General features: G+C 34.6%; 1 protein-coding gene across 2 annotated transcripts in view; it reads right to left on the reverse strand.

Annotated features, from left to right (window-relative positions):
• The window catches only part of Dcp2 (decapping mRNA 2), a 45,404-nt gene that overhangs the window by 9,170 nt on the left and 22,683 nt on the right, over nt 1-13,551 (reverse strand). For both annotated transcript variants that reach the window (XR_003300017.2, XM_026380347.2), the window contains exons 5-10: nt 11,026-11,178; nt 10,786-10,898; nt 10,590-10,697; nt 8,412-8,547; nt 2,860-2,964; nt 311-362 (exon numbers count right to left, since the gene is read on the reverse strand). Coding sequence is in view for 1 of the 2 variants with exons in the window: in XM_026380347.2 (XP_026236132.1) it covers nt 311-362; nt 2,860-2,964; nt 8,412-8,547; nt 10,590-10,697; nt 10,786-10,898; nt 11,026-11,178 (667 nt within the window). In the remaining variant the exon portion in view is untranslated. The remainder of the gene's footprint in view (nt 1-310; nt 363-2,859; nt 2,965-8,411; nt 8,548-10,589; nt 10,698-10,785; nt 10,899-11,025; nt 11,179-13,551) is intronic.

The following is a 13,551-nucleotide window of genomic DNA, read 5'->3' on the forward strand; positions in this document are numbered from 1 at the left end:
TACCTTTACAATAACTTGGCCCTTTCTATTCTCCCACTAACACATAAGCAATTTTTCACATACTCAGGCATAGCACAGAGACTTCACATTCACAAAAGAAATAGTATAAAGGGCAAATAATTTCATCTTGATCATTTAAATTAATTCATTTTAGACAGTTTATAGAGAACTCCACATATAGGAACTCTCTAAAGAATATATGCAATTCTTCCTGTTTTAACTATCAGTTCATTATATAACCTTAAAAAAATCAGGCAAACAAACCAAACCCCACAAGACAGATTCTTGAAAAAAACAGAAAACAACTTGCCTGTTTCAAAGTTATCCTGAAGTTTTCGTGGATGCAGTCTCTTTTCACATTTCTATCAAAACAAAACAAAAACCACAAACACACTCACATATACAAAACAGTCTCCAATTATTTGCACTTCTTAAAAATAAGGAGATATATTACCAAATTTCTCAGTGAGAGAATTAAACAGGAATGCAATTACCATTTCCATTCTCTCACTGTTTTTTTTTTGGGGGGGGGGGTCTTTTCTTTATTGGAACTGGAGATTAAACCCAGGATTCTGCATATAACAGCATGTGCTTTGGCACTGATCTACACCTCAGCCCTCAGTGGCTTCTCCCCCCATCTCCCTGCCCCCCGCCCCCCAAGCCTAAATATTTTTGTTTATTTAACTGTCCATCTACAACTACAAAAACTTTTTTAATGTTAAAAAGGTCACATTATGAACAAAATCTTTTTTCTATAAGTACATATTTAGATTTTACTGATTCAATGATAGTCTACTGCATCTATCTACAATACAGCAGTTAATATCATCTTCTTAGATCTCGTACTTGTTCCATATTTTCATTATTATGAAATTCTTCTTTAAATTCCCCTTCTAAGGAAATGAGATAAGGCTTTTGATATAGGTAAAACTCCTCTTTGAACACTTAACACTTTTCTTATGTGTATTAGTTATTTTTATTTCTTCTCTTACAAACTGTTCATATACTTGTTCTCTTTTCTAAAACTTTTAAACCTATTCAAATTTTCCAGACAAATTTGAGTCCTTTGTGACATTTTCAAAAAGAAAAGCCAGTAAAAATTTTTGACTGATAGTTAAATTTATACTTTGAGTTGTACAATATTATCATTAAGAAATACTCGCCTAGCTTTTGTTAGATGTTGAATTTTATTAGAAGTATTCTGATCATCAATTAAGATTATTTTGTTCTTTCCAGTATTTTTTTTTTTTAATCAGACTACAGTTAAATAAGAGAGCAAATGACTTGTTTCTTTTTTTGTTTGTTTGTTTTTGTATTTTGCAGTACGAGGGGTTGAACCCAGGACCTTGTACATGCAGGCAAGCACTCTACCATGGAGATACATCCCCAGCCCTAAGAGAGTAAAAAGTTTTGATACTAAACTGGTCTTTAATGTATCTTTATCTTTACTGGAGGAGTCATTACACCCCAAGTCAAATAAATTACACTCAAGGAATTCAGGAAAATTTTTTTTTGCTAAAAATTTGGATTACTATTATCATCCACTTTCCTCAAGAAATGAAAAACAGGTAAAACTACAAAAAGAAAAATCAAGCACAATAACATTAGGATTTACAAAAGAAATAAGCAAGGACATTATTAATTACCTTCTGAAGCACAAATTAAGAATGAAAGGTAATGCCTTAAAATGTTCAGTTATTTGTCTTTAGACCTAGTTTAATGACAATGTCACTAGCTATTAGTGTTTAATTTTCTAAACTATCAACTTGGACAAGGAAAAAAAAACACTGACGTTCTACCAAATTTTTAATTTCAATAAATTAATGAATTACAAAAAAGTTAATTTCACAAAAAGAAGTTGAGAGTAGACTCGTTGGAGGCTGGGGAGAGTAATGGGGGAACAGAGGGATGCAAAAAAGTTGATCAATGGATACAACTAGACAGGACTAAGCCCATAGATATTGATAATATAAAATATATTTCAAAAAGTTGGAAGGAGGGGCTGGGGCTCAGTAGCAGAACGCTCACCTAACATGTGCGAGGCGCTGGGTTCAATCCTCAGCACCACAAAAAATAAATAAAATATTGTGTCCAAATACAACTTACATATATATATATGTGTGTGTGTTGGAAGGAGTGTTTTTTCACTATGAAGAAAAGCAGACAGATGTTTGAGAGAGAGATTTGTTTAACCTGATTTGAACATTTGTTTTGTGTATACATGTATGAATACATCACATGGTAATCCATAAGTACATACAGTTTTTATGCTTTTAAAGATCCACTGAAAAGTTTAAATTGAAAAAATATTAATAGATTATTCTTTTTGAAAATATAGACAGAGTAACAGCCAAAGGATTGCTCTAGAGAAGTCTAACTCTTGTTTTCATGGCATGAAAATCAATGTATCCGGGCATGGTGGCGCACACCAGTAATTCCAGCAGCTCGGGAAGACGAGAAAGGAGGATCACAAGTTCAAAGTCAGCCTCAGCAAGGGAGAGGCGTTAAGCAACTCAGTGAGACCCTGTCTCTAAATAATTACAAAATAGGGCTGGGGGTGTGGCTCAGTGGTTACTGCCCCTGAATTCAATCCCTGGTACACCAACCCCAAAATCAATGTAAATAACCATCTAAAAAGCAAAAAATTATACGTACAACTGAATCAGTGTTGTTTAAGTCTATAATTAAGAGCAACCAAATAAAATTTTTTGTGCATGAATACAAGAGTGCCTAATTTACTTCCATAAAAATCCTACTAATGTATCAAAATAACAACACAAAAACATTAATGTGCATTGACAATGCCCATTGTTCCACTCTCAGAATGAACTATATTAGCATTTGTGCCATAATTCTTACCATCAAGGGATTCTGCTGCTTTGGTGGCTGGCTATGGACACCGTTTGTTCTTTTCTTCTGATTAGGTGAATCTTGATACTGTTTTCTGCCATTTCCCCTAATACTCTATTTTCCCAATAAAATGAAATAAAATGTAAATTTATTATATAACGTAAGAACACAAAATATACTTCTATGAATGTTTGAAGGTAGATAGAATTAAAAATTTCATAAATCATCATATCAACGTATTTCCTTACAAAAGATAGTTCTTTACAAATAAAAATTCCACTAAAGGTATAAAAGAGCAAATAGGATGGGCCTTGGGAATCTTTCCACATCTCTTGCCTTGTCCACTTCTGCTTAACAGATTTTATAATGCATAAATAGAAGCTAGGGGTACAACTAAGTGAGACAGTGTAGTCAGAATGCATGAGGCCCTGGGTTAAGTCTCCAACAACACCCTTACTACCACCACCACCACCACCACCATAAATAAATAAACAAATAAACAGACAAATAAATAAATAAGAGAAAAAAGTTGGAGGAACAGGTTTTGAAAACGCTACATGACTATTAAAGGGGACCGCTCTGTGAAAGGAACGCTAATGGGATCTGGCAACAGAATTTAGAACAGTAGTGGATGTGATCAGTCACCCTGAAAAATCTACTTTATATTTCTAATAAGTAAGCACTGTTGGATGATAATCTTTTAAGTACCTGCTTTTGATTCCTCTGAATATATACTTAGGTGTGAAATTACTGAGTTAAATGGTAACTTTAGACTTTTAGAGAAAACATCAGTACTGTTCTCCATATATTCCACAGGAGTATACAAGCATTCCAATTCTCCACATTTTCATCAATAGTTGTTATTTTCCATTTTGTTGGTGTTATCATCCTTACTGGCACCCTAATACATAAGTGGTATTTCACTGTGCTTTGATTTGCAGTTATTTCCCTAATAACAATGTTGCAAACATCTTTTTTGCACTTATTGGCCATTGGAATATCTTCTTCTGAGAAGTGTCTATTTAAGTCACTTACCCATATTTTTGTTGTTGTTGATAGACCTTTATTTTATTTACTTATATGTGGTGCTGAGAAGGTGCTGAGAATCAAACCCAGTGCCTCACACATGTCAGGCAAGTGCGCTACCACTGAGCTCCAGCCCCAACCCTACTTGCCCACATTTTAATAGGGTTGGTATTTTGTTGTTGAGTTGTTTACATATTCTGGAAATTAATTTCTTTCAAACGCATGATCTGCGAACATTTTTTCCCATTTTGCAGGCTGTCTTTTCACTGTTTCAATAATGTCTTATGATGCACAAAAGTTTTTAAATTTTGACAAACTGTATTTTTTAAAATGATAATAAGGTTGGCACCCTAATGAATGTTTAAAATAAAAAAGATAGCCAGGCACAGTGTCACATGCCTGTGATCCCAGTGGCTCAGGAGGCTGAGGAAGGAGGATCAAAAGTTCAAAACCAGCCTCAGCAACTTAGCTGGGCACTTAGCAACTCAGTTGAGACCCCATCTCTAAATAAAATATAAAAAGGGCTGGGATGTGGCTCAGTTGTTAAGTACCTCAATTCTCAATACCAAAAAAATAAATAAATGAAAAAGATAATACCACGTGTAAGGATATAAAACACAACTCTCACATCTAGAAGCAAGTATAAAACATTAGAAAACATCATTTTCAAGTACATACTCAAGAACACAAGGAATAAAGTAGCAACAACCAAAGTGTCCACTAAGCATGAATGGATAAAACTCTGGTATCATCATAAGCCATTTTTGCTAATCAAGAGCAAAAATGAAATTTTACAATACAATGTTGCATTTTTCTTGGAAAAAAGTCAATAGATCCATTTACTTTAACTTGGCAGCCATCATTTGTTGTTTTATTTTTGAATGAGCCTTTAACTAACAGTACATATACTAAAATCAGGTATTAGTTCCTATTATTTGCTATACAGATTTTTTTTTCTTTTTTGGTACTGGGGATTAAACCCAGGGGTGTTTAACCACTGAGTCATATCCCCAGCCCATTTTTAATTTTTTATTTTGAGACAGGGTCTAAGTTGCTTAGAGCACCGCTAAGTCGCTAAAGTTGGCTTTGAACTTACAATCCTCCTGCTTCAGTCTCCCAAATTGCTGGGATTACAGGCATGTGCCACCTGCCAAGCTGAATTTATAACAAAGTTGTGAAGGATAAGGAATGTCCACCCTGCTTCAAATCACAAGTCAGACACATCAAAGTCTTTGCTCGACAATTCAGAGCTCTATAATATATCATTAATTAGTCAACTAAGAATAATTTCATTGTTGTTTTTCATTTCCTCTTCATAGAATATTTTGCTAAGGATGTCCTGTAGTGCAGGTTATCTAAAGCTGTAAATTCTTTTGACGTTTGTTTACCATGGAAGGTTTTACTTCATCATCAAACCTAAAGCTTAATTTTGCTGGATACAAGATTCTTGGTTGGCATCCATTTTCTTAAAGGGCTCTCTATATATTTGTTTCAGGATCTTCTAGTTCTTAGGGTCTGGGTTGAAAAGTCTGCACATAACCTAATTGGTTTCCCCCTATATGTAATCTGATTCCTTTCTCTTGTGGCTTTTAATATTCTCTCCTTATTCTGTATACTAGGCATTTTCATTATAATGTGCCTTGGTGTGGATCTGTTGTGATTTTGCACTTTTGGTGTCCTATAAGCCTCTTGAATTTGGTTTTCCAATTTGTTCTTCATGTTTGGAAAATTTTCTGATATTATTTTGTTGAAGAGATTGCTCATTCCTTTGGTTTTAGACTCTAAGCCTTCCTCTATAACTCTTAAATTTGGTCTTTTTATGCTATCCCATGTTTCTTGAATGTTCTGCTCATGGTTTCTTAACATTTTTCACTGTGTGGTCTACTTTTTTTACAAGAGTATATATTTTGTCTTCATTGTCTGAGGTCCCGTCTTCCAAATGGTCTAATCTGTTGATGATACTTTTAATTCAACTTTAAATTTGGTTTATTGTTCCTTTCATTTCAAGGATTTTGTTTGGTTTTTCTTTAGAACATCTATCTCCCTACTGAAGTAATCTTTTGCTGCCTGTATTTGCTCTCTTGTATCGACTTTTAATTCATAGAACATTTTAATTATATACATCCTGAACCCCTTCTCTGTCATTTCATCTGCTGTGCTGGCCATGGATTCTAATAATGTGGTATCCTGATGTGCTTGGGGCACTTTCTTCCCTTGTCTTTTCATGTTGCTCATGTGCCTTCCTTTCTAGCTCTGTGGATTCAAGGCGTTGCTGTTTTTACCCTATAGGCTTATAATGCCCCTGCAGGGTTCTAATACCTCTCCTTTGAGCAGAAGGACAACATTAACAGATTCCCAATGTAAACAAAATACCATCTGATAAGAGACCCAGAATAGCTAAAGCAATCCCTAGCAAGAAGGGTGAAGCAGGTGGCCTCACTATATCAGACGTTAAACTATACTATAGAGAAATAGTTATTGGCACCAAAATAGACTGATAGATCAATAGTACAGAACAGAGGACACAGAGACTAACCCACATAACTACAGTTATCTTATATTAGACAAATGTGCCAAAAACATTCATCAGAGAAAAGATAACGTCTTCAATAAACGGTGCTGGGAAAACTGGAAATCCATATGCAACAAAATGAAATTAAACCCCCCTCTCTCACCAGGCACAAAACTCAAAGTGGATTAAGGACCTAGGAATTCAACAAGAGACACTGTGCCTATCAGAAGAAAAAGTAGGCCCAAATCTCCATTATGTTGGATTAGGCCCCAACTTCCTTAATAAGACTCTTATAGCACAAGAATTAAAATCAAGAATCAATAAATGGGGTAGATTCAAACTCAAAAGCTTCTTCTCAGAAAAATCTTTTAGGGTTTGTGTTCTTGTTGAGGGGGTAGAGACGATAAAGCAATCTGTAACCAAATACAGGTGGCATATGGAAGTGGTAATGCTGATTAATTAGCACGCTGATTAATGCCTATGATGATGTGTTGGAGGAAAGCCTACATCTTAGGAGCAAATTTTTGCCACTCACACAGATAGAGCACTAATCTCTAGGGTATATAAAGAACTCAAAAAGCTAAGCACCAAAACAACAAATAACCTAATCATTAAATGGGCCAAGGAACTGAACAGACACCTCTCAGAAGAGGATATACAATCAATTGACAAATATATGAAAAAAATGTTCAACATATCTAGCAATTAGAGAAATGCAAATCAAAACTACTCTAAGATTTCATCTCACTCCAGTCAGAATGGCAGCTATTATGCATACAAATAACAATAAGTGTTGGCGAGGATGTGGGGAAAAAGGTACACTCATACACTGCTGGTGGGACTGCAAACTGGTACAGCCAATATGGAAAGCAGTATGGAGATTTCTTGGAAAATTGGGAATGGAACCACCATTTGACTCAGCTATCCCTCTCCTCGGTCTATACCCAAAGGACTTAAAAACAGCATACTACAAGGACACAGCCACATCATTGTTTATAGCAAGCACAATTCACAGTAGCTGAACTGTGGAACCGAGCTAGATGCCCCTCAATAGACTCTACCATGCGGCCAGCGCAATGGTTTCATTAATGAGGTTCTTGGCATAAAAGTTAGCTAGTGAGATCGAAATAAAACACACAGACTCAGTTACCTTATTCTATGACCAGGTCCAAGACGGCTCCCCTCTCTGGCTCCCACCTCGAACCACCAGTAGGGCAGCAAGGATTACCCAGGGCTAGCAGGAGAGAGAGAGAGCGAGCACGCCAGGGAGTAGCCTTTTACTGGGGAACAAGAAATTCAGGGGAGAACCATCCAATGAAGGTTGAGGGGGGGCCGCACTCCAAGGTCAGGGTCAATGATTGAGCCCCCAGAGTCAGTGGTCAGTCACACCCCCACACGGACGGATTCTCTCATCAGGAGAGGGCCGGGAAAGTTCCGACACAGTCAGAACGCCTCAGACCCAAACCGGGAGTTGCCCAGTCACTTGTGAGACTGGCTCCCCACAATAGACGAATGGATTAAAAAAAATGTGGCATATATACACAATGGAATATTACTCAGCAATAAAAAAGAGAATAAAATCATGGCATTTACAGGTAAATGGATGAAGTTGGAGAATATAATGCTAAGTGGAGTTGACCAATCCCCCCCAAAAAAAACAAACACCGAATGTTTTCTCTGATATAAGGAGGCTGATTCATAATGGGGTTGGGAGGGGGAGCTTAGGGAGGATTAGAGGAATCCTAGATAGAGCAAAAGGGTGAGAGGGGAAGGGAGGGGGCACAAGGGTAAAAAAGATGGTGGAATGAGATGGGTATCATTACCCTAAGTATATGTATGAAGACACAAATGGTTTGAGTATACTTTCTAAAAAACCAGAGATATGAAAAATTGTGCTCTATGTATAATGAATTGTAATGCATTCTGCTGTCATATATAACAAATTAGAATTAGAAATAAAAAAGAATAACTTCAATGCCAAATGATGTAAATTACTCAAAAATTTTAAATGTATATCACTCACCTTTGCTTTTAAAAGGTCAGACATTTCAGAATGGCTATTGTATGGCTTTTGCTGCAGTGGCTGTCTGTGTTTTACCCACTGGTCGCCAGGAGAACCTTCAGGAAACAATTGCTGACTGTGGCGGAATTTGGTTCGACTACACCAAGATTTAAAAAATAAAAATCAGATGATAAAATTTTATTTATAATTTTTTAACACCTTGACAATCTGACTTACAGACTACATATTTCATTTTCTTATTTATTGTGTATCTCTCCCCAGCAAAATATAAGCTTGAGGAGGGTAAAGATTCTTGTCTGTTTGCCTATTATTTTATGCCCTGCCCCTAAAGAGATGCATGTTGTTGTTCAAAAACTTTCTTGAACAAATTATAACCTATTGTTTTTCATCCCAGATTTTTCTAATTATCCATACCATCTCCTTCCTATAAGTATTATATTCTTTAAAATATGAAGTAATTCTTTCTAAATTTAGTTGAAACAAAGTAAGTTAAAGAACTATACATGAACTTTTTCCTCTAATAGTAGAACAGACAATTCAGATTCTTACTAGAAGGCTTCAAGTATGGAATTTTATTCACACAGGTCAGTTATGAACTTCACCCATGATACAAGAAGATCTGAGAAATAAAGTTATTTTCTAAAGCAAAAAATTCAGGGGCATAAGACAAAGGATGAGTAAATTAAATTAAGATCCCATGTCAAATTATACAAAAAAAAAAAAAACTGATTCCTGAAATAACAGTTTGCAATATCAGATAAAAAATATTATTATAAGACATATATAGTCACTGATGCCCAAAACCACATCACAGTAAGATTACTTCAGAATAATACTTAAATATTCTACTCCTTTTCCACTTAAGACCTACAATAAAACCTCAGTGTTTCTATCCTTTATTTAGATAAAATTGAGACATTTCCTCCAACACATCATCATAGGCATTAATCAGCATGCTAATTAATCAGCATTACCACTTCCATATGCAACCTCTATTTGGTTACAGATTGCTTTATCGTCTCTACCCCCTCAACAAGAACACAAACCCTAAAAGATTCTCCCAAAGATGACATACACACATTTTTAAAGAAACACTGTAACGTAACATTTCATAACTTTTTTAGTAATTTCTTTATTTCCTTTTAATACCAACTGCGTTCTTATTCCTTCCACAATTTTACTTATTTCCAGTGGAATTTAATTTGGTAGTTACAATCATAGACTCTGAAAGGCAGAAACAATTCTTAAAGCATTTGGTCCAAGCTCTTGTCCTCATAAAACCCAGCTGAAATGAAGTGCTACATATTTGAAAAAAATACTAACTACAGATGTGGTTTACTCCTATTTTTTAATTTTTGAACTTCTACAAAAATAAATCAGTACATGCAGATTACAGAAAAAGCAAAAATTGACTCCCTCTGAATTTAACAAAGGCAAAGTTATGACAATTTGATTGCAAAAATATATCCCTATTTAAGCAAGTTACTCCCAATTGACTATGATTGTGATCTGGATGCAATTAAGTTACAAGCAAGTAAATACTCTTCATGGTTCACATCCATGTAATAGTCTCTCTTAATAATACATAATTGATGCTAAGAAAGATGTTAAAAAAAAAAGAAAGAAAGAAAAGAAAAGGAAGCCCAAGTCTCATTTCTATCCTTGAATCTATTCATCAGCATCCCATCTCCCTATACAAAAACAGACCTCAACATAACCCCATTCAACCATCTTCAGAAACTCATTTCTAAAGTAGAACATGAACATACCATAAACATACACTTTTTTTTCTTTTCCTAGTGTTACATCTGTCCATCTAAAAAGCTGGTATCCTCTTGGGTGTTCCATTTAAAAATGTGCCTAAAGCTACTTTCCAACTTCAATTAACCTTTTTCATCTCATCAAAAATGCTTTAAGGGGTGGGATTGTGGCTCAGCTGTAGAGCACTTGCCTAGCACATACAAGTCTGATCCTCAGCACCACCTAAAAGTATAAATAAATAAAATAAAGGTATTGTGTCCAACTACAACAACAAAAGGCTTTAAAAATCTTCTATTATTGATGAGATCAGTAACAAAATAGTACCTGTAAGAAGGAATCTTATACCTCTACAAACTTTAGAATCAAAATGCTACTGTACTACAAACTCTCATGAATTTCATAAACATATTTCTTTACCTCAATTTTTCCACAGTGGGTTTAGCGGGTGTGCTACCAGCAGAGGAAAATCCATTATCACTATCTGAGGAATCCCCAAATCTTCGAGAAAGCCAGTCCCTTAATGGTCTATGGAAACATTAAAAATTTCACTTTTAAAATGTTAAATATCAGAATCATGAAGATTGGTTTTATAGTTCAACATATACGAACAAACCTGATAAAGGGAATGGCCATAAAAAATTTGTTAGGTGCCAAGCCAAGTTTGGATTTGGGGGTCATATCATTTCTATGACAGGGCAATTTCTCAATGGAGAACCACTCAATATTCTGAAAGCCAAAAAAAAAAAAAAATTCATTTAGTTAATTATTATCAATGACTTACTAAAAGGAATTTCTCACATTATTCAATAGGATACTGTTCAGCAACATGCAAATATTCTCAACTGTTACATACCCGAATTTCTCTTCTAGTTTTTGGGTTAAATTTAGTGTCTTTTGGAATTCCTGGAATGATGTACAAACGAGCAAGTTGGTCATTGATTCGAAGTTCAATGTAATCATCCTTACAAATATAGTCTTTGATATCAAAACCAGTTTCTTCAAAGACCTAGAAATAAATTTGGATGAAATGTTCAATTTTAACTGTTATGACTCTAGTTCATCAAAATTTATTTCAAAGACAAAAATTCAGAAATATCCAGGTAATTAAAATGAAAAAACTAAAGAGAGAAGATTACAAGTCTAGTTCTAGCTCTGCCTCTAATAAACTGATTATGGAAAAAATCTATTTACTTTCTTAATCTATTAAATGAAGGCAGATGTTAGAATACATCAATGACTTTCAATCTGTAAAAAATACCTACTGGAGACCACATATAGATTTTATTTACAAAGTCCAAAAATTTGAACACATATCAAGCTACAAATACAACTATTTTTCAAACATGAAAGTTGAACTGTGATAGAAGCTCATTAAACAAACAGTTTCCAAAGGTAAAGTTACATTCACATTTGTATGCATGTATACCTGGTATTGGGGATGAGATAGCATTTATGCAAAAGAAGTGAAAAGAACCGTGAGAAGTATAAATGGGGAAGGTGGAAAGACCTACATGGTAACTAACAAGAGAAAGAGGGAAGAAATAAAAGGAACTGAATTAATGGTTCTAAAACTGCCTTGCCTTGACTATGCCTCAAAGGCTGAGGGAGTAGGAAAAAGAAAAACCAGGGGAATGGGAATTAATCTCGAGAATTAATGTTACATCTAAACCTTTCATTTTCCTTTAACCAGAGATGGAAGTCATACTGTCTGTTAACATACTGTAATTTGGTTTAAAATAAAAAATCATTACTTTATTCTAGCCTTAAGTCTCCATTTATTAACATCCACATTACTGAAAAAGTTTTTCCCCATTTGACCTCCAAAATCTACAGGGGGACTTGTGCATTCTCAGGGGTTAGAAACGACAGTGAATCTTTGATGACAGAGCTCTTCCTCTTCTCTATAGTTTTAACACCTCCTAACAAATCAGAGAGACAGACTAAACACCAGCACAGGCCTCTTTTTTCAAAGTATAGTTATGAAAGAGCTACTTCTATCCAATCCCTTTGTCTTTTTCCTTTGTCTGATTAGTCACGTGTATTCTTTCTACTTTCCTCAGTAAGGGCACATCTATACTTCTCTCAGAAATGTGTGGTCTGGGACTTCCAATTAAACTCTCCAACACCCAAACCATTTGTATCATTATTTATGTATACTCATAAGTACGTTATACCTTTTGTAATTTTTTAAGAACTCGATGAATACGCTCACTTCAAAACTATCCTTTAGTAAAGACCTAGGAATAATAAATTTGGATGAAATTTTCAATTTTAGCTTTTAGACATCTAGTCCATTAAAATATATTTATCTCAAAGAAAAATTCAGAAAATGAGATTATTTGTATTTACTACTTCCAGAAATAAGACTAGATTCAGAAGTAGTATATGTTAAAAAATTGTTTTGTACTGTTTCTCTATATGTAACACTGACATTGCAGGTAAATATAGAAACAGTCTAATGTAGAGCTTATTGCTGAAGTTCAAACATATTAAAACAATATACCTTTCCCAGCATAAAATTCTAAAGGCTTGGTGTTAGAGGTTTCGTTGTTTCTCACTTCCCCAAGTTTTAACATTTACACACTTAAAACAATGTAAGCAAACAGTAAATTATGTGGATTTGTTTCATGACTCATGCATGCTGTCTGAGCATTTCCATTAGAGCAAAAGAACAACCAGATGCTTTGGTTTTTTCCTTTACTTTGAAATTAAGGTTTAATCTATTGCTTAAGACAGAGCTTAAAAATGTTTTGATGGGGTTAGGGGAACAGATGAGTATCAGAGGGTATGCTCAAGGCTCTGGGGTCAAACTCCCAACACCAACAAAACAAAACTCATTAAAATTAATCTTTATGGATTCTAATTACAACAAGACTAGTTTACCTAAAAGTTTACACGTCTATGATCATGAAATTATTTACGTTTATAACAAGGCTAGTTACCTAGGAGTTTACATGTTAATGATCATGAAACTGTTTCTTTTCATCAATGATACACCATTAAGAGAATCAACAGGGAAAATATAAACCACTTACAAGACACTCACATTCAGAATATATTAAAAATCTGTATATAACAAGAAGACAAGAAATCTGTCATTAAAGAAATGGGTAGCACATAGATGGGTACTTAATGAATGAGACAATCAAACGATTAAGAACATGAAAAGGCATTCAATATCCTTAAACTTCAGGAAAATGCAAATTAAAGCCATAATGTTACACACCATTACAAAAAATTTAATTTGATAATTTGATGTATAGGGCAGAATGCAGCACAACTAGAATTCTCCTACATTGCTGTTAGGAATGTAAATTGGTACAACCACTTAGAAAACTAGTAATAGCAGCCTCTCCGTGACTCAGCAAATCCAGTCTTA

Source organism: Urocitellus parryii, chromosome 1 (genome assembly GCF_045843805.1).
Source record: "Urocitellus parryii isolate mUroPar1 chromosome 1, mUroPar1.hap1, whole genome shotgun sequence".
In the NCBI taxonomy this organism is placed as follows: domain Eukaryota; kingdom Metazoa; phylum Chordata; class Mammalia; order Rodentia; family Sciuridae; genus Urocitellus; species Urocitellus parryii.